This window comes from Scyliorhinus torazame, chromosome 12, assembly GCF_047496885.1.
Source record: "Scyliorhinus torazame isolate Kashiwa2021f chromosome 12, sScyTor2.1, whole genome shotgun sequence".
In the NCBI taxonomy this organism is placed as follows: domain Eukaryota; kingdom Metazoa; phylum Chordata; class Chondrichthyes; order Carcharhiniformes; family Scyliorhinidae; genus Scyliorhinus; species Scyliorhinus torazame.
The window spans coordinates 101,090,483-101,112,094 of NC_092718.1; the positions used below are offsets into that span (position 1 = coordinate 101,090,483).

Consider the following 21,612-nt stretch of genomic DNA (forward strand, 5'->3'; position numbering starts at 1 on the left):
AGGAGGGGGGTAGAGAGGGAGGAGGGGGGGTAGAGTGGGAGGAGGGGGGTAGAGTGGGAGGAGGGGGGTAGAGTGGGAGGAGGGGGGTAGAATGGGAGGAGGGGGGTAGAGAGGGAGGAGGGGGGTAGAGAGGGGAGGAGGGGGTAGAGAGGGGAGGAGGGGGTAGAGTGGGAGGAGGGGGGTAGAGTGGGGAGGAGGGGGGTAGAGTGGGAGGAGGGGGGTAGAGTGGGAGGAGGGGGGTAGAGTGGGAGGAGGGGGGTAGAGTGGGGAGGAGGGGGGTAGAGTGGGAGGAGGGGGGTAGAGTGGGAGGAGGGGGGTAGAATGGGAGGAGGGGGGTAGAGTGGGAGGAGGGGGGTAGAGTGGGAGGAGGGGGGTAGAGTGGGGAGGAGGGGGTAGAGTGGGAGCGGGGTAGAGAGGGAGTAGAGAGGGAGGAGGGAGTAGAGAGGGAGGAGGGGGTAGAGAGGGAGAAGGGGTAGAGAGGGAGAAGGGGTAGAGAGGGAGAAGGGGTAGAGAGGGAGAAGGGGTAGAGAGGGAGAAGGGGTAGAGAGGGAAAAGTGGGTAGAGAGAGAGAGAAATAGGTAGAGAGAGAGAAATGGGTAGAGAGAGAAATGGGTAGAGAGAGAAATGGGTAGAGAGAGAGAAATGGGTAGAGAGAGAGAAATGGGTAGAGAGGGAGGCAGGGGGTAGAGGGGGAGAAGGGTTGAGAAGGTGAAGGGGTAGAGCGGGAGAGGGGGGTAGAGCGGGAGAAGGGGTAGAGAGGGAGAAGTGGGTAGAGAGAGCAATGGGTAGAGAGAGGGAGGAGGGGTAAAGAGGGAGGACGAGTTAGGGGAAGGAGGGGGGGTAGAGAGGGAGGAGGGGCAGAGAGAGGAGGGGGTAGACAGAGGTGAGGATAGAGAGGGAGGTGAGGATAGAGAGGGAGGAGAGGGTAGAGAGGGAGGAGAGGGTAGAGAGGGAGGAGGGGTAGAGAGGGAGGAGGGGTAGAGAGGGAGGAGGGGTAGAGAGGGAGGAGGGGTAGAGAGGGAGGAGGGGTAGAGAGGGAGGAGGGGTAGAGAGGGAGGAGGGGGTAGAGAGGGAGGAGGGGTAGAGAGGGAGGAGGGGTAGAGAGGGAGGAGGGGTAGAGAGGGAGGAGGGGTAGAGAGGGAGGAGGGGTAGAGAGGGAGATGGGGTAGAGAGGGAGGAGGGGTAGAGAGGGAGGAGGGGTAGAGAGGGAGGAGGGGTAGAGAGGGAGGAGGGGTAGAGAGGTAGAGAGGGAGGAGGGGGTAGAGAGGGAGGAGGGGGTAGAGAGGGAGGAGGGGGTAGAGAGGGGGAGGAGGGGGTACAGAGGGAGAAGTGGGTAGAGAGAGAGAGCAATGGGTAGAGAGGGAGGAGGGATAGAGAGGGAGGAGGGGGTAAAGGGGGAGAAGGGGTTGAGAGGGAGAAGGGGTAGAGCGGGAGAAGGGGTAGAGCGGGAGAAGGGGTAGAGCGGGAGAAGGGGTAGAGCGGGAGAAGGGGTAGAGCGGGAGAAGGGGTAGAGCGGGAGAAGGGGTAGAGCGGGAGAAGGGGTAGAGCGGGAGAAGGGGTAGAGCGGGAGAAGGGGTAGAGCGGGAGAAGGGGTAGAGCGGGAGAAGGGGTAGAGCGGGAGAAGGGGTAGAGAGAGAGGAGGGGTAGAGAGAGAAGAGGGGGAGAGAGAGAGGAGGGGTAGAGGGAGTAGAGAGGGAGGAGAGGGTAGAGAGCGTTCACACAAATCACCTCTTCTCAGCAATACCAGGCAGGGTGACAACAGTAGTAACTCGACTCTTCCTCACATTCCCCAACGACACGCCTGGTGCGCCCGACCGCCCCTAGTGCCAACCCGATTCCCCTCGACGTTTTCCCTTCCGATGCCCCCTCATTGCCCCGATGCCCCCTCGCTCCTTCCTCTGCCCACAAGAAACAGGAGCAGACCATTCGGCCGATCGAACCTTCTCCATTATTCAGCACAATAGTGGCTGATCTTGGGATACATTTCCATTTTTGCTGCCCGCTCCCCATATCCCCTCAATATCGGGAAGCCAGAGATCTGTCTACCCCAACCTTAAATGGCCTCCTTCTATATATCTATGATTCTATATTTAACAAAGTGGCATCCACAACCCTCTGGAGTAGAGGATTCCAAAGAGTCACAACTCTTCTTGTGAAGAAATTTCTCCTCATCCCCAGTCCTAAATGATCGCCCCGCCTTACTCCGAGACCTTGTCCCTCGTGTTTGAGATTCCATGACCAGCAGAAACAATCTCAGTGTCCACCCTCTCGTGCCTCTTCAGAATCTAGTGTTCAATAAGATCACCTCTATTCTTCTAACCTCCAGGAGAGAATATAAATGCCATTTTACTCGACTCTCACCAGGACATCCCCTCATCTCAAATCAATTTAGTGAACATTTGCTGCCAAGGCAGGTTTGTCCTTCCTTGGATAGGGCTGTCGAAACCGCACACAGTATTCCAGATGTGGTCTCACCAAACCCTGTACAGCTGTAGCAATATCTCTTTATTGCTGTACTCCAATCACCTTACAGTAACGGCCAATATGCCATTTACCTTCATCGTTGCTGGCTGTACCTGGGTGTTAACTTTCTGCATTCCTTGTACAAGCACACACCCAAGTCTCTCGGAACATCAACATTTATGGGTTTAATAGATTTCAGCTTATTCCCATTCGACTGTCAACCCCAGTTCTCCCCATTCTGACAATGTCCCAACCGCTCCTGCACCTCCCCCGCCCCTGCTACCTGTGCGAGCTCCACCAGTGCCTCGCTGTTCCTCTCGCACTTCTCCAAGCTGTGCACGCCACTGTGGGAGAAGGCCCTCGGCCTGGTCAGCTGCGTGCTCACCGCCCCAGGGTGCAGGCTGCGCTCGGGCCCCAGCAGCAGGGAAATGGGTTTCGATTCGGAGCACGGCGGCCCGTGGCAGTCGGGTCCCATCTCGGAGGAAACTGCACCGAGAGAGAGACAAACATCAACAAGCTACAAAGCTAGAGCCATCCAGACTCTCTAACCTGTCACCCATTGCAAATAACTTCCTGTCCCGGTGTGACAGTCGCCAGAGGGGCTGAATGGGCCCCCTCCTCTTCCTGAGTAACAGGTTCGATGGGGGGTGGGGGGTTGAATGGGTCTCTTCCTGTTTCCATGCAACAGGCTCGAGAAGGGGCTGAATGGACCTCCTATCCACGTGCAACAGGTTTGGGGGAGGGGTTGAATGGCCTTCTCCTGTCAACAGGCTCGAGAGGCGATGAATGGGCCTCCTCCTGTCTCTGTGTAAAAGGCTCGCGTGAGAGTCTGAATGGTCTCCTTCTGTTTCTGTGTAACAGGTTCGAAAGGGGGCTGAATGGCCTTCTCCTGTTCCTGTGTAATAGGCTCGTGAGGGATCAAATGGGCATCTCCTCCTCCTGTGTAACAGGCTCGAGAGGGTTAAATAGCCTCCTCCTGTCCCTGTGTAACAAGCTCGAGAGGGGGGCAAATGGTCTTCTCCTGTTCTTGTGCAATAGGCTCCAAAGGGGCTAAATGGGCCTCCTCCTGTTCCAGTGTAACAGGCTAGAGAGGGGTTGAATGGTCTTCTCCAGTTCCTGTGCAACAGGCTCGAGAGGTGATGAATGGGTTTCCTCTTGTCCCTGTGTAAAAGGCTCACGAGGGGCTGAATGGGCCTCTTCCTGTTCCTGTTCAATAGGCTCGAGAGGGGCTGAATAGCCTCCCATGATCCAATGCTCATCCGCATTCCAGCTGAATGGGACAAAGGAAACCCAAAGGACGTTGAGAGAGCAGTGCCCTGAGCTCTAAACCAGCTTAGTGCCCCCCACTACGTACGGCACTAGCAATTTGGGGTGTGTCCACGAGAGAGCTCCGCACTGGGAAGAGAGCTGGTCGTGCACCCACCCGCTGGCTGAGCTCCAGCCAAAAGACCAACTTCCTCCTCCTCGTTCCCACCCACATTCCAAACTCCCCCTCCCCCGAACACGCTTATCCACCCACCCCACCCCCGCTCCCAAACTCCGGATTACCGCCCTCTCCCAACTCCCCCAAAATCTCTGGTTTCAAATCCCCTCCCACCCTCCATGTGTCGGGGGTGCTAAGAGCTGCCTCTGGGATGATGTACCTGTGGCAGCGGAGAGGGTGCCAGTCTCCGACATGCTGCGTTCCCGTTGGTCCTTGCACCTGATGGCACCGGGACCGACCACGGCGGTTTTGACGTCGGAGCTTGATTTCTTGCGGTCCTTGTTACACCACTTCCAATCCGGGTGGGCCTTGAAGTGAGCTTCCTTCACCTGCCAATAAGCACGAGGCAAGACAAGGGAGCTTAGTACGGTATTAACAATCCCCCACTGACCTCACCGTTATCAGCCGCGCCCCATTCCCCGCCCACCCCGGTTCTACCCCAAGCTCGATCTCGTCTCCTGGCAGATGCTATCCCATGCCACCCTGGACCACAGAACTCCTTTGGTGCCAAGCCGTTAGTTCTATAGAATCCACACAGCGCAGAAGGAGGCCATTAGCCCATCGAGTCTGCACAGACACTTCGAAAGAGCACTCTCCCTCAATCCGCTCACTTGCCCTATGCCCATTAACCAATGATCATGGCCAATCCACCTAACTTCCATATCTTTGGACCGTGGGAGGAAACCCGAACACCCGGAGGAAATCCACAGACACGGGGAGAATGCGCAAACTCCACAAAATCAGCCACTCAAGACTAGAATCGAGACTCTGGCGCTGTGATTCGATTTATTGTCACGTGTACCGAGGTACAGTGGAAAGTATTTTTCTGCGAGCAGCTCAAACATATCATTTACTACATGAAAAGAAAAGAAAATACATAATAGGGCAACACAAGGTACACAATGTAAATACATAGACACCGGCAGCGGGGTGAAGCATACTGGAGTGCATTATTAATCAGGTCAGTCCATAAGAGGGTCGTTTAGGAGTCTGGTAACAGTGGGGAAGAAGCTGTTTTTGAGTCTGTTCGTGCATGTTCTCAGACTTTTGTGTCTCCTGCTCGGTGGAAGAAGTTGGAAGAGTGAGTAAGCTGGTTGGGAGGGGTCTTTGATGATGCTGCCCGCTTTCCCCAGGCAGCAGGAAGTGTAGATGGACTCAATGCAATTTTACAACACCCTGGGCTAGGGCACGGTCAATTCCAGCCTCCCTTGACCCAGAGTCATAACATATATGAATTAACCAATAATCATTAGAAAGGTCTTTGGGCCATGGCTGCCCAATAATTACAGTTAACAGGTTTGCAAATTTAAACACAATTACTTTTTATTTATTTATTTTTACTTTTAAACTTTTTTCCCCACTCAATTTATTTTAAAAAAATATTTGTTTTGGCATTTCCAATGTCAACAGTATAACAGTTTGACGTGTGTATGTACACAATTATTTTTTTTCCCCCTTCTCTCCCCCCCCCCCCTTGCTGGGAGTGTAATTATTTGTTGTTTGGTGTTGGGAGTGGGGGGCTGCATGGTCCTTCCTCTCCTCCCCTATGCTTCGTATTGTGCCTTCTTTGGGATTCCCTCACCTCTTGTACGTGCCCTCCCTCGTCTTCCTCTCTCTCTCTTCCCCTCTTTCCCCCCCCCCCCCCCCCCCTTCCCTTCCTGGTCTCAAACAGGTCTTGGAACAGGTTGATGAATGACCCCCACGCTTTATGGATGCCCTCTTCCGATCCTCGGATGGTGTACTTGATTTTCTTCAGGTAGAGAAATTCTTTCGGGTCTGTCAGCCAGTTGCTATGGGCCAAGATTTAGAAAAATTATATTATCGAGTTCACCTGACCTACAACTATGTATTCATTTTGGTTACGATGAGCACAAGGGCCTGCCTTTCAGGTGTTATGCAACAGAGGCCTTAAGCACTTTTAATCAAAAACAAGCTTTATTCTACAAATTCAGTTAACATTTTTCTAAACACACACAGTAAACATTTTTATCAACTACAAACATAAATACCCCACACAACTACAGTAACCTATGTATCACCCTTAATACATTTCACCCTTTCACTGTTCCAATTTAATAACAAGATCCCATAAACCTGAAACCCCTTTTCAAAGCTGTGGCCCAGCATATGGCACTCTTCCTATCTTTAAGACTTGGTATGGATACACCCGTTACACTTCCAAATCAGGTTTGAATTCCTTCCAGAAAACAGTTATCACTTTTAAGTTATCAGGTAATCTGGAAACAGCTTTTAAACTGAAGATAGACACTTCTTTCCAACCTGTGCAATACAAAACCAGGTCAAATTCATAACGGAAGTAAAATTCAGAGCCACAGCCCAGCTCCACCTACAGAATGACATCACTGAAGCCATGTGATAAGGCAAAAACATTTCTTAAAGGAACACCCCCATGACAGTCTGCAGCTGCGGATGGTGCTGCTGACCGGCAGCTGAGCAGGATGCTCCGGCGTGCGATCAGGGATGCAAAAGCTAGGGCGTCGGCCCCCTTCCCCATATGAAGGATTGGCTGGTCCAAAATCCTGAAGGCTGCCACTATCAGGCACGGTTCTACACTCACCCCAACAACCTTGGGCATCGCCTCGAAGAAGGCTGTCCAGAATCAGACAAGTCTGGGGCATGCCCAGAACATATGGACGAGGTTGGCCGGGCCTTCCTGGCAGAATTCACATTTATCTCCCACCTCTGGGAAGAACCTGTTCATTTGGGTTTGAGTCATGTGGGCTCTGTGCACCACTTTAAACTGCATAAGGCTTAGTGCAGGAGGAGTTGGAGTTGGCCCTGCTCAGTGCTTTGTTTCAGAGTTCCAGACCCACGTCCTCCCTCAGTTTGTCCTCCCATTTCCATCTAGTTCCATCCAGTGGTAGTCTTGCCCTGTCTCGTAACCATCCTTATAGTTCTCCCCCTCCATATTGTCAGTGTTGATGAACTCCTCTAGGTGTGTCTCTCTCGGGGCCCTGGGGTATCTTGCCGTCTCCTTCGGGAGAAAGTGTTTAATTTGGAGGTGTCTCAGCTCCTCTGTCAGTTCATCTAAGATGACGAGCCCAGATTGAGTTTGTAATCCGAGAAGGCTCCGAACTTTCTCAGAAGTTGCATGGTTGCTCTGGGCAGCACGGTGGTGGTGCAGTGGTTAGCATTGCTGCCTCACAACGCCGGGATCCCAGGTTCTGGGTCACTGTCCGTGTGGAGTTTGCAAATTCTTCCCGTGTTTGTGTGGGTTTCGCTCCCACAACCCGAAAGATGTGCAGGATCAGTGGATTGGCCACGTTAAATTGCCCCTCAATTGGAAAAAATGAATTGGGTATACTAAATTTATTTCAAAAAAGTTGCATGATTGTTTTCAGACGATCTGTGGGTCCGAGACACAGAGGAGCAGGTCATCCACTGTGCTCTCGGTCTCCTCTTGTATACCCTTCCAGCTTTTCACATCTCTCAGCGCCAGTGGTTCAATTGCCACAGCGAATAAGAGCAGGGACAGTGGGCATCCCTGCCTTGTGCCTCTGTGTAGCTGGAAGTATTCAGAGCTGGTGGAGTTGGTCCAAATGCTCACCTTGGGGTTGTTGTATGAGTGTTTCACCCATTCTGTCCCTAGCCCAAACCGCTCCAGCACCTCGATGAGGTACTTCCATTTGACTCGGTCGAAGGCCTTTTCCGCATCCAGGGAGATGATCACCTCTGGTGTTCTTTCCGCTGCTTCTGCCGTTTCTTCGGCCCCTGGACCTCCTGTTGGCTGGCATTTTTACCCTCCTTCAGCTTTTGAGGGATTTTTTTTCCTTGAAATTTGGGCAAAATTAAATTAAAAATGCCTTTCTTTGTCCCAGTTTAGAGGAGAGCCACCTGATGTGTGGTCCACTCAGCACATCACTGTCACCATAAGTCTTAAGGGGCAATTTAGCGTAGCCAATCCACCTACCCAGCACATCTTTGGATTGTGGGGGGTGAGACCCACGCAGACACGGGGAGAATGTGCAAACTCCACACTGACAGTGGGCTGGAATGGAACCCATGTCCTCGGCGCCGTGAGGCAGAAGTGCTAACCACTGCGTCACCGTGCCGCCCACCATTACTTTTTATTTATAACAGGAACTATAATGAAATATGCAGCAAATAAAACTGGTTAACTAATCTAATCTAATTCCTAAACCCCTACTTTAGCTTGACTCCACCCTCTATACACACACACACACACACACACCACACACAGAATGGTGGAAATAATAAGGATGAAAGTAAAAAGAGGAGTCTTTTTTTCTGGTGGTTATTTCTAGCAAATTTCTTCTCTTCAAACTTTGCTTTCAGTTCCAGGTTTTCATTGTAGATTCATTCAGGTCGCTGCAGTTTCAGAAATACAGCAGCTTTTCTGGTGAGAACATGAGGGAATGAGAGAGCAGGACCTTTCCTTTCAACGTCCAGGATTCAAACTCTGCTTTCCTTAGCTCTCTGAGGATCATCCCACTCAGGCAGGAGCCAATCACCACCTGTAACCGATCACAATACGGCATTTTGGCCAATTCATTGGCCACTAGCCAACCAATTGAATCGAGTCTCACCCCATCTCTCGGGCGACACAAAGTCTGACTTTGCTGACAAAGCTAGCAGAGTGTTCTCTTTTGTAACTTATGAATTCCTCACTTCCCCTGCTCGACTTAAAGATACACGTCTGTTAAGCATGCCTGGTTCAAAATGATTAAAGCAAAAACAAAAAAGGTGGAAAAAAGGGAAATCAACAGGAAGGACCCTTGCATAGCTCCCTCCCTAATAGTAATGAAACATCAGCGAATAGACGTTTCATTACGAGGTATGCAAGACATAAATCACCAACACATATCCAACCATCCATCCCCATTATATAAATTCCCTTCCCAATCTCTGCATTGGTAACTAGTCAGTCCTTAAATCTGTGACAAAGCATCCACAGTCACATTATCCTTTCCAGGGATCTGTACAATTTTAACATTGAACTGTTGTAATAAAAAACCTTAACGGAATAATCTTGCGTTCCGGGATTTAAACTTCTCTATAAACACAAGCGGATTATGGTCTGCATAAACTAAATTTGTTTATTGCCTTGCCGGACATATACTTCAAAGTGCCGAAGGGCTAGTAGCAATGCTTCCATTTCAATGGTGGAATACTTTCTTTGGCAAGTACTTTGTTTTTCTGACAAATATCCCACATGCTCTCTACTCCTGCATCGTCGTCTCGTAGCAGCAGTGCCCCTACCCCTAGGTCATTGGCATCTGTGGCTACTTTAAATAGTCTGAAAAGTCCAGGGCACCTAGCACCGGTTCGTCCATTAATATAGCCTTCAATCTCCCAAACTCTACTTGGTATTCTGTAGATCACAACATTTTCGCTTGTTTCTGCAACATATCCAACATGCATTGTATTTGAGTCTCTAACTGAGACAGTCTCCGTGGTTTTAATCTAGACGGACGTGGCTTTATTGGTTCAGAATTTCTTTAGTCTATACCATAATCAGTTAACAGAGTGCCCCCTGGTGTTTCCCTACAACTCTTTCTACATTTGTTCCATACCTTTATTAGGCCTTCTCTCTGTTCTTCTCCTGCTGATAGGGTTGTACCTTTGGTTTTAGAACTCACTCTAATACCTTCAAACAGTGCCTTGTTTTCACTCTTTTCTTCAAAGTCAAAGGCAATATGCTTCCCTTTGTCAGGTTTCTGACTATCCAATTAGAGAGGGCCCTCTGAATGAGTTTTTTTCTGCATTTCTGTCTCTTGTGCAATGCAGACAATCTTTTCTGATTGTCCAATGAATGTTTCTCCAAATTTTGAGGATATTCTGTAGTTAAACTACCAGCAGTGTTGTCAATTCGGAGGGAAATATTTGGTTCATTTTTAATCAATAAACACTCTTCAACCCCTCTCTTTTCATTCATATGGTTACTTTCAGTGACAAGGAAAGCTGAGGGTTCAATCTTCGCAGAGTTGGTTGGCTGTACATGCACCATTTTTTGTTTAACAGCTTTTACCTCTTCACCGGAGTCTTTGTAATCACAGCTTTTATCTCCATTTAGTAATATAGGCTTATGCAATTTGTGCTTTCCAGATTTGAACTTTCCTTCTTTACTTTCAGATATACCAAGGTGAAATGAGCGGCTCGGTGGCGCAGCGGTTAGCACTGCTGTCTCACAGTGCCGAGATCACAGGTTCGATCCCAGCCCTGGGTCACTGTCCGTGTGGAGTTTGCACATTCTCTCCGTGTCTACGTGGATCTCACCCCCACAACCCAAAGATGTGCAGGTTTGGTCGATTGGCCACGCTAAATTGCCCCTTAATTGGGAAAAAAATAATTGGATACTCTAAATTTATTTTAAAAAAGATATGCCAAGGTGAAGCCGGTATCTAAGAGTGTCCATGATGGATGTGTTGAATTGGATTGACACTGTCCCTTTAAATGGTGCTGAACCGGAAACTACTTCTCACATCATTATCAGAATCAGAGGATGGCACATTATTGGTTCCATGAACTTTCTGCTTTCTTTAACAGATGTGATTGCAGAATCACTGTATAGAGTCACAGAGTCATACAGCACACAAAAAGCCCTTCAGCCCATCGAGTCTACGCTGGGCAAAAACAACCTCCAAATTTTTAATTCCATTTTCCAGCACTTGGCCCATAGTCTTGTCTGCCTTGGGATCACAAGTGTACATCAAATACTTTTTTTTAAATTAAGGGCAATTTAGCGTGGCCAATTCACCGATCCTGCACATCTTTGGGTTCTGGGAGTAAGACCAATGCAGACATGGGGAGAATGTGGAAACTCCACACGGACAGTCACACGTGGCTGGGATCGAACCCGGGTCCTCAACGCCGTGAGGCAGCAGTGCTAACCATTATGCCACCGTGCTGCCCCATTCTAAATACTTCTTAAACGATATGAAGGTCTCTGCCTCCACACCCTTTCAGACAGCAAGTTCCAAACTCCCACCACCCTCTGGGTAAAAAGGTTTTTCCTCACATTGCCTCTAAACCTCCTGCCCTTTATCTTAAATCTATGCTCCCTGGTCATCGATCCCTCCACCAAGGAGTTTCTTCAGGTCTACTCTATCTATGCACCTCATAATTTTATACATCTCAATCATGCCCCCACTCATTCTCCTCTGCTCCAAGCAAAAGAATCTTAGTCTATACAATTAGTTCCAGCATAACTTCCCTGCTCTTAAAAACTTTATGCATTGGCTAATAAAGGCAAGTATACCATATGACTTCCTAACCACTATATCCACCTGCTCTGGTACCTTAAGGGACCATTGTACATGCACACCAAGGTACGTCTGATCCTCGGTGCTTCCCAGGGTCCTGCCGTTTATCATGTATTCCCTTGCTTTGTTTGTCCTGCCCAAGTGCGTCACCTCACATTTATCCGGATTGAATTCCATCTGCCACTGCTCAGTCCATCTGACCAGCCCGTCTATATCCTCCTGTAATCATGAAGGCTATCCTCCTCACTATTTACCACCACACCAATTATAGTATCATCCGCAAACTTGATCAACCCACCTACATTCACATCAAAATCATTTATACAAACCACATAAAAACCACAAACAGCAAGAACCCACTGATTCCTTCAGGACCCCACTGGACACAGGCCTCTAATCAGAAAAACACGCCTTGACCATCTCCCTTCTTCATTCACCTTTCTTTTCACTTTCAAAAGGAATTGGTCAGTAATTATTTCATCTCTTTGGCTACTTGCTTCCTTTACCTCGAAGAGGCACCATTGACTTTTAAAAGGATGTGAGTTAGTCAGCTTTTGCTTGGTGTCACATCACAGTCATTGCTGTCCTCGTCGTGAATAACTGATGCCATGCTATTTTGTACATTTTCCTTCAAAGAAGAATGCTCTGGGAAACCTTTGCACCTGAAGTGAATGGCAGCGAGTTTATTGCAAGAGGCTGTAACAAATCACTTTTAGGAATGTCCAATTAACTTTCGTCTTCTTTCCTAGCTTTGGAAGAATTACTTGCTATTTATTCAAGATTAGTTCATGACAGGTCTATTCGGTAGCTGTTGTTTATCATTTCTTTATAATCAGAATCCAAATTGAATTCAGAACTCTTGTCTGAATCTTCACCAGTGTCATCACTATTAAATTCAGACTCCTTCTTATGGTCACCTTCGGTCTTGGGAGTTTTATTATTATTAAATCATACTCCAATTGTACTTTACACAATGGAACTGGGATATAATCTTCACCTATCCCATTCACTAATACCTTAGCTATCATTGAACTCTCTGGAGAGAAAACCACATCATTCTCCAGTAAGAGAGTTTGAGTAGCCCCTGTGTCCCTGAAAATAGTTAAAGGTTTGGCTACATCAGTTCATGAAAATTGGGTGATCTTTCCCTTAGACAAAATTGTGGCACATCTCCCATCTACCTCATTCATCACACCTGCTCCCATTGCGGTGTTTACCTCGGGTCACCTAAGCTACAGTCTGCCCTGGGTATTCTCCACTTCTGTTCCCTTTTCAGAATCCTCCTTATGAACTCCAACAAGCTGTGTGGAAGAGATCAAAAAGGAAATGAAGAAAGAGCTGTTGGCCCCGATACTACAGGCGATCGAAGGGCTAAAGGAGGAACAAAAGACCCAGGAGCGGGAGCTTCGGGTCGTGAAGGCAAAGGCAGCCGAGAATGAGGACGACATACAGGGCCTGGTGGTGAAGGCGGAGACGCAGGAGGCACATCAGAAACGATGTGTGGAAAGGTTGGAGGCACTGGAAAACAACGCAAGGAGGAACAACCTGAGGATTCTTGGTCTTCCTGAAGGTGTGGAGGGAGCGGACGTCGGGGCATATGTGAGCACGATGCTGCACTCGTTAATGGGAGCGGAGGCCCCGGCGGGTCCGTTGGAGGTGGAGGGAGCATACCGAGTGATGGCGCGAGGACCGAGAGCAGGAGAAATTCCCAGAGCCATAGTGGTGAGATTCCTCCGTTTTAAGGATAGAGAAATGGTCCTTAGATGGGCGAAGAAAACTCGGAGCAGTAAATGGGAGAACGCGGTGATCCGCGTTTATCAAAACTGGAGTGCGGAGGTGGCGAGAAGGAGGGCGAGCTTTAATCGGGCCAAGGCGGTGCTTCATAAAAAGATAAAATTTGGTATGCTGCAACCGGCAAGACTGTGGGTCACATATCGAGGGAGGCACCACTACTTTGAGACGGCGGATGAAGCGTGGACTTTTATTGTGGATGAAAAACTGGAATGAGCGGGTTATTAAAAAGAACGTTCGAACAAAGTGGTGGGGCGAATGTGGGGGGCAAAGAGGGGTTTTATGTACTAATCCTGCGATGTGGTAACTTTTCTCTCTCCCACAGGTGGTGATGGGGGGAGGAGGGGAGGTGGAGGAGATGGGGCGTTGGCCATTGGGGGCGGGGCCAAGGGAGAAGCGCGGGCTTGGTTCCCGCGCTATGATAATCATGGCGGGAATAGAGAAGCAGGAAGGAGGGGGCTTCGCACGGTGCGAGCCGAGGTCACGGGGGGAAGCCGAGGTCGGCCAGAGTTTGCTGACTTCTGAAGCAACATGGGGGGAGTAATTACGCTAGCGGGGGATCTAGTGGGGGGGGGGTGGGAGGGGGGAATTACTGGGTTGCTGCTGCTGGGGAGAGGGGGGAGCTGGTATGGGAGAGGATGGGCGGGGGGGCACCGCCTGGGGGAGATACAGCTGCGTGGGAACCGGGTGAGAAGCTGGAAAAAGGTGATGGCTAATCGACAAGGGGGGGGGGGGGTAGGAAGCCCCCCAACTCGGCTGATCACGTGGAACGTGAGAGGGCTGAACGGGCCGATAAAGAGGGCACGGGTACTCGCACACCTTAAGAAACTTAAGGCAGATGTGGTTATGTTACAGGAAACGCACCTGAAACTGATAGACCAGGTTAGGCTACGCAAAGGATGGGTGGGGCAGGTGTTCCATTCGGGGCTAGATGCGAAAAACAGGGGGGTAGCTATATTAGTGGGGAAGCGGGTAATGTTCGAGGCAAAGACTATAGTGGCGGATAACGGGGGCAGATACGTGATGGTGAGTGGCAAACTACAGGGGGAGACGGTGGTTTTGGTAAACGTATATGCCCCGAACTGGGATGATGCCAATTTTATGAGGCGGATGCTAGGACGCATTCCGGACCTAGGGATGGGAAAGCTGATAATGGGGGGAGATTTTAATACGGTGTTGGAACCAGGGCTGGATAGGTCGAAGTCCAGGACTGGAAGGAGGCCGGCAGCAGCCAAGGTGCTTAAAGATTTTATGGAGCAGATGGGAGGTGTAGACCCGTGGAGATTTAGCAGACCTAGGAGTAAGGAGTTCTCGTTTTTCTCCTATGTCCATAAAGTCTACTCGCGAGTAGACTTTTTTGTGCTGGGTAGGGCAGTGATCCCGAAGGTGAGGGGAACGGAGTATACGGCTATAGCCATTTCGGATCACGCTCCACACTGGGTGGACTTGGAGATAGGGGAGGAAACAGGAGGGCGCCCACCCTGGAGAATGGACATGGGACTAATGGCAGATGAGGGTGTGTGTCTAAGGGTGAGGGGGTGCATTGAAAAGTACTTGGAACTCAATGATAATGGGGAGGTCCAGGTGGGAGTGGTCTGGGAGGCGTTGAAGGCGGTGGTTAGAGGGGAGCTGATATCAATAAGGGCACATAAAGGGAAGCAGGAGAGTAAGGAACGGGAGCGGTTGCTGCAAGAACTTTTGAGGGTGGACAGACAATTTGCGGAAGCACCGGAGGAGGGACTGTACAGGGAAAGGCAAAGGCTACATGTAGAATTTGACTTGCTGACTACGGGCACTGCAGAGGCACAATGGAGGAAGGCACAGGGTGTACAGTACGAATATGGGGAGAAGGCGAGCAGGTTGCTGGCACACCAATTGAGGAAAAGGGGAGCAGCGAGGGAAATAGGGGGAGTGAGGGATGAGGAAGGAGAGATGGAGCGGGGAGCGGAGAGAGTGAATGGAGTGTTCAAGACATTTTATAAAAAATTATATGAAGCTCAACCCCCGGATGGGAGGGAGAGAATGATGGGCTTCTTGGATCGGCTGGAATTTCCCAAGGTGGAAGAGCAGGAAAGGGTGGGACTGGGAGCACAGATCGAGGTAGAAGAAGTGGTGAAAGGAATTAGGAGCATGCAGGCGGGAAAGGCCCCGGGACCGGATGGATTCCCAGTCGAATTCTATAGAAAATATGTGGACTTGCTCGCCCCGGTACTGACGAGGACCTTTAATGAGGCAAAGGAAAGGGGACAACTGCCCCCGACTATGTCTGAAGCAACGATATCGCTTCTCTTAAAGAAGGAAAAGGACCCGCTACAATGCGGGTCCTATAGACCTATTTCCCTCCTAAATGTAGATGCCAAGGTTCTGGCCAAGGTAATGGCAATGAGAATAGAGGACTGTGTCCCGGGGGTGGTCCACGAGGACCAAACTGGGTTTGTGAAGGGGAGACAGCTGAACACGAATATACGGAGGTTGTTAGGGGTAATGATGATGGCCCCACCAGAGGGAGAAACGGAGATAGTAGTGGCGATGGATGCCGAGAAAGCATTTGATAGAGTGGAGTGGGATTATTTGTGGGAGGTGTTGAGGAGATTTGGTTTTGGAGAGGGGTATGTTAGATGGGTGCAGCTGTTGTATAGGGCCCCAGTGGCGAGCGTGGTCACGAATGGACGGGGCTCTGCATATTTTCGGCTCCATAGAGGGACAAGGCAGGGATGCCCTCTGTCCCCATTATTGTTTGCACTGGCGATTGAGCCCCTGGCGATAGCGTTGAGGGGTTCCAAGAAGTGGAGGGGAGTACTTAGGGGAGGAGAAGAACACCGGGTATCTTAGTATGCGGACGATTTGCTACTATACGTGGCGGACCCGGCGGAGGGGATGCCAGAAATAATGCGGATACTTGGGGAGTTTGGGGATTTTTCAGGGTATAAATTGAACATGGGGAAAAGTGAGTTGTTTGTGGTGCATCCAGGGGAGCAGAGTAGAGAAATAGAGGACCTACCGTTGAGGAAGGTAACAAGGGACTTTCGTTACCTGGGGATCCAGATAGCTAAGAATTGGGGCACATTGCATCGGTTAAATTTAACGCGGTTGGTGGAACAGATGGAGGAGGATTTCAAGAGATGGGATATGGTATCCCTGTCACTGGCAGGGAGGGTGCAGGCGGTTAAGATGGTGGTCCTCCCGAGATTCCTCTTTGTGTTTCAGTGCCTCCCGGTGGTGATCACGAAGGCTTTTTTTTTTTAAAAGGATTGAAAAGAGCATCATGGGTTTTGTGTGGGCCGGGAAGACCCCGAGAGTGAGGAAGGGATTCTTACAGCGTAGCAGGGATGGGGGGGGCTGGCACTACCGAGCCTAAGTGAGTATTATTGGGCCGCTAATATTTCAATGGTGAGTAAGTGGATGGGAGAGGAGAAGGGAGCGGCGTGGAAGAGATTAGAGAGGGCGTCCTGTAGGGGGACTAGCCTACAGGCTATGGTGACAGCCCCATTGCCGTTCTCACCGAGGAACTACACCACAAGCCCGGTGGTGGTGGCTACACTGAAGATTTGGGGACAGTGGAGACGGCATAGGGGAAAGACTGGAGCCTTGGGGGGGTCCCCGATAAGAAACAATCATAGGTTTGCCCCGGGGGGAATGGATGGGGGATATGGAATGTGGCAAAGAGCAGGAATAACGCAACTGAAAGATCTGTTTGTGGATGGGAAGTTCGCGAGTCTGGGAGCGCTGACCGAGAAATATGGGTTGCCCCAAGGGAATGCATTCAGGTATATGCAACTGAGGGCTTTTGCGAGGCAACAGGTGAGGGAATTCCCGCAGCACCCGACACAAGAGGTGCAGGACAGAGTGATCTCAAAGACATGGGTGGGATGGTAAGGTGTCAGATATATATAGGGAAATGAGGGACGAAGGGGAGACTATGGTAGATGAACTAAAAGGGAAATGGGAAGAAGAGCTGGGGGAGGAGATCGAGGAGGGGCTGTGGGCAGATGCCCTAAGCAGGGTAAACTCGTCGTCCTCGTGTGCCAGGCTAAGCCTGATTCAGTTTAAGGTATTACACAGGGCACATATGACTGGAGCACGGCTCAGTAAATTTTTTTGGGGTGGAGGATAGGTGTGCGAGGTGCTCGAGAAGCCCAGCGAATCATACCCATATGTTTTGGTCATGCCTGGCACTACAGGGGTTTTGGATGGGGGTGACAAAGGTGCTTTCAAAAGTAGTAGGAGTCCGGGTCGAACCAAGCTGGGGGTTGGCTATATTTGGGGTTGCACAAGAGCCGGGAGTGCAGGAGGCGAGAGAGGCCGATGTTTTGGCCTTTGCGTCCCTAGTAGCCCGGCGCATGATATTGCTAATGTGGAAAGAAGCCAAGCCCCCGGGGGTGGAGACCTGGATAAATGACATGGCGGGGTTTATAAAGCTAGAACGGATTAAGTTCGTCCTAAGGGGGTCGGCTCAAGGGCTCACCAGGCGGTGGCAACCGTTCGTCGAATACCTCGCAGAAAGATAGACGGAATGGGAAAAAGAAGGCAGCAGCAGCAGCCCAGGATCGGGGGGGGGGGGGGGGGGGGGAGAGAGAGGAACCAGAAGGAATCTCAGGGTTGTTAATATATACTGTATAGTATGTATAGGTCGTTGCTACAGAATTATATATTGGACTGTTAAATTATATTTTTGGAGCGTGTTACTTGTGACAAGGCAGTTGCCAATTAGGGCTAGTTTTCATTTTTGTTATTTATTATTTATTCATTTTTTGTTTATAAAATAGGTCATTGTTATTTGTGTTGTTATAATATTGTGTAAAGGATGCACAATGTACTGTGTTGGTTGACCAAAAATTTTCAATAAAATATTTAATTTAAAAAAAAATGAACTCCAACAAGATTCACGGACATCCCTCGCAACTTCCAACATGCTGAACGACTGTCCCACTTTATTACAATGCTAACTACTAGGCTTTCAAGTCTCACCTTCACCCTCAGTACCTTCCTTCTTAGTTTGAGGATGAGATCTTGGGCATTCCCAGCTATCCATTCTCTACCTTGGCTTCCTGCCTTCCTTTCACTCTCCAACTTCTTATCCTTTTCAAAATTACGATGGCGCAGTGGTTAGCACTGGAACTGCGGCGCTGAGGACCCGGGATCGAATCCCAGCCCTGGGTCACTGTCCGTGTGGAGTTTGCACATTCTCCCCATGTCTGTGTGGGTTTCACTCCCGGAACCCAAAGATGTGCAGGTTAGGTAGATAGGCCACTCTAAAATTGCCCCTTAATTGTGGAAAGAAAATAATTGGGCACTCTAAATTTTTTTTAAAAAAATTATGGGGGTGATGGAACAAAGCTTTATATTTATTGATTAGCTCATAATAGTCAGCCATTACTGCTGCTTGTCCAGCAGTCTTCACCTTCTGGTCTTCAACATGGATTCTTATCATAGAAGGTAGGGAATTCTTAAATTCTAAGAGAATGAATGACCTCTCTCAGAGCCTCATAGGTAATTGCAACTCTCAATGCTCATAACGGTCCCAGAAAATTATTCTGCTTAACCCTTTTGAATTTGGCCTTCGTCTGTCCCAGCTGTCTCCTTCGACTCCGAAACTTTTGCCTATATGCTTCGGGAGCCAATTGATATGCACCCAGAATAGCTTTTTAAAAGTTGGCATTATTCTTAGATTCCCGCTCTAACAGGGAAGCATAAACTTCCCCATGCCTGCCCCGTCAATTTACTCTGCATGGGTAATGTCCAGTTTTCTTTTGGCCACCACATTTGGGTTGCTATTTTCTCAATAGCCCCAAAGAAGGTTTCTACCTCCTTCTCTTCGAATTTTGGGAGGGCCTGTATAAATTTAACTTATCGCCACTGGGTTCCATTCTCAGATTCTAAGATTAAGCTCCCCTCTAGTTCCTGGCAGCTCCCCTCGAATTTCCAGTGCCTTATGCTAGAACTCTCCCTCTTTTGCTTTTTCCTCACTCTCTCTAGCTTTTTTCTCTCTCACTAATTCCAACTTCCTCATTTCCATCTCCATTTCTTTTTACTGCATCTCCCATTGTTTCATTTGTAACTAGATTTCAACTAATTCTACTGATGGTTGCCATGACCCTAGCTGTGTTTCTGGCATCTCTTTTAGATTTAAATGTTCATAGAATTTACAGTGCAGAAGGAGGCCATTCGGCCCATCGAGTCTGCACCGGCTCTCGGAAAGAGCACCGACATAAGCCCACATCTCCACTCCGTAACCCCACCTAACCTTTTTGGACACAAAGGGCAATTTAGCATGGCCAATGCACCTAACCTGCACATCTTTGGACAGTGGGAGGAAACCAGAGGTACACTTCCACCATACACATCGGGGGTGCGAATGCAAAGACAGAGGTTGCCCTGCCAGGAGGAGGCCATTCAGCCACTCAAGCCGATTCTACCATTCAATGAGATCTTGGCTGTCCTTCATCTAAGATTTTGCAGGCGAGGAAGTTCCAATTTCCACTCTCTCGTGTGTTAGCAAGTGCTTCCGGACATCACCTCCTGACCACCCTGCACCCACCCCCACCTCCCCCTCCACCCCCCCTCAGTTTCGTGACCCTATTGAATCCTTTAATTATCTGATTCAGTCACCCCCTCAAGGGAATAAAAGCCCTGTGCGAGCCACCCTCGGAATTTGATCGTCTCCTACCTGAAAGGCCAGGTCGTGGTACTTCTGCTTCTCCTTGGGCCCTAGAGCGTACCACCACTCGCCCAGGATCTTGCTGACAGTCCGGTTGTCCTGGTTGGGGTGCCGCTGGTGAACAAGTGCGCGGTGTCGCTTGCTGAAGATCATGAAGGCGTTCATCGGTCGCCGGATATGGTCCTTCTCACGCTGTTAGGAGGGGGAGAAGAGAAGTGGGGAGGTAGACAAGAGAAGGGCAAAGCTTTAGCACGAGGCAAATTCTGGGTTTTCCACCCGCACCTCAATTTATCTTCTTAAACCCTCTTCCTCCCTTTACAACACCGACCGTCAGTTGACTGGGGTCAATGAGGACAGAAATAGGAAGGGTGGGGCCATTCAGCCCCTCGAGTCTGCTCCACCATTCAATAGTAACCGTCTTCCTCAACTCTGCTTTCCCACCCATCCTTCAATTCCCTTATTGTCCAGAAAGCTATTGATTCTCAGTGTGTAATATACTTGACGACTGAACGTCCACAGCTCTCCGGGGTAGAGAGTTCCAAAGATACACATCGCCCTCAAATAGTGGAGGAAATTCTCAACTCACTCCAAAATGGTCGACCTTTTAACATTTTCACTTCTCCTTCTTGTTATGGGCCAGGGTTTAGAGAACCCCAAAATGTATCATGGAGTTCACCTGACCCACAACTTTTAATATGGTATGAGGAGCACACGGCTCACGGTGTGGTACAGCAGAAATGGAAAAGTATTTTTTAAAGCAAAACAATGTTTATTCTATGAACTCACGTTAACCTTTTTAAAACATACTGTGAACATCAAGCAATCATCAATTCAAATACAACCCCTAAAGACTACAACATGAAGTAATCCTTAAGCTGTCCTTTTAACATTCATAAGACTTAAACAAAAACCTTTAAACAGAAGCACATCAGGTTAAAGTCACTACTGAGAGCAGTTATTAGTTTTAAATCACCAAAGGATCGATTTACAGTCTTTAGATTACAGAGAGGCTCATACACCTTCTGGCTGTGACTGCAGCTATCCAACTCTGAAAACGAAACTAAAACACACCCTGCAGCAACCAGCCTAAAACGAAAGTAAAAAGCTGACAGACAGCCCAGCTCCACCCACACTCTGACATCACTGATAAACACCCATTTCGTAAAGGTACATTTCTTAAACACCCATTTCGCAAAGGTACATATCTTAAAGGTACTCTTACATGACACCTCCCCCTCAAGAAACCCCCCCCCCCCCATCAATGTCAAGATGGTTTCATTTTTCACCTTTTCACTATCCTTGAAGAAATGCACACAGTAGATATACATTTTCGTTTCAAAAAACACAACACGCGAACAGGTATAATAATATAGTCCATTTTTGTTCTTGCCTCTCTAACTGAACCTGCTTCCCTTCATTTCTCTACACCTCGGCATTTCTCTTTAAAGTCAGTAATCTTCCAACACAGGAGCATTGGTTATCACAGCTTTCAGGCAGCCAAATGCCTGTTGAAACTCCTCTGTCCACTGGAATTTTTGACGTTTCTTCAGCAAGTCCATCAGTGGAGCAATCACGCTACAAAACCTTTGCGCAAATGTTTGATCAAATTCACTCATGCCAAGAAATCGCATTATTTCCCTTCGTCTTGAGGGCATCGGAAACTCCTCAATAACTTTTGTTTTCACATCCCGTGGGACCATTCGACCCTGTCTGATTGTTTGGCCAAGGAAAGTGACTTGGGCTTTTCCAAATTCACTTTTGGCTAGGTTTATCACCAAATCAGCCTCCTGAAATGTATAGCCATTTTAGTACTTCCCAATTTATCTCTACAAACTTGCCCATGTGATATCAATAACTCTTTCAGGTCAGTTCGTTTTTCCTCTGGAAGGGAACTCAACAATTCATCCCAATTTTTAAGAACATCCTCGTTTTTCAATTTAATTTGAGGTATGTCAAATTCACAGTCATCTGGA

At 49.0% G+C, this 21,612-nt stretch overlaps 1 protein-coding gene across 1 annotated transcript in view; it reads right to left on the minus strand.

Annotated features, from left to right (window-relative positions):
• LOC140387096 (protein capicua homolog) overlaps positions 1-21,612 on the minus strand; it is a 509,424-nt gene that overhangs the window by 86,048 nt on the left and 401,764 nt on the right. The window contains 3 exon segments of the mRNA XM_072470105.1: positions 2,747-2,949; positions 4,107-4,275; positions 19,649-19,831. Coding sequence (XP_072326206.1) covers positions 2,747-2,949; positions 4,107-4,275; positions 19,649-19,831 — 555 coding nt within the window.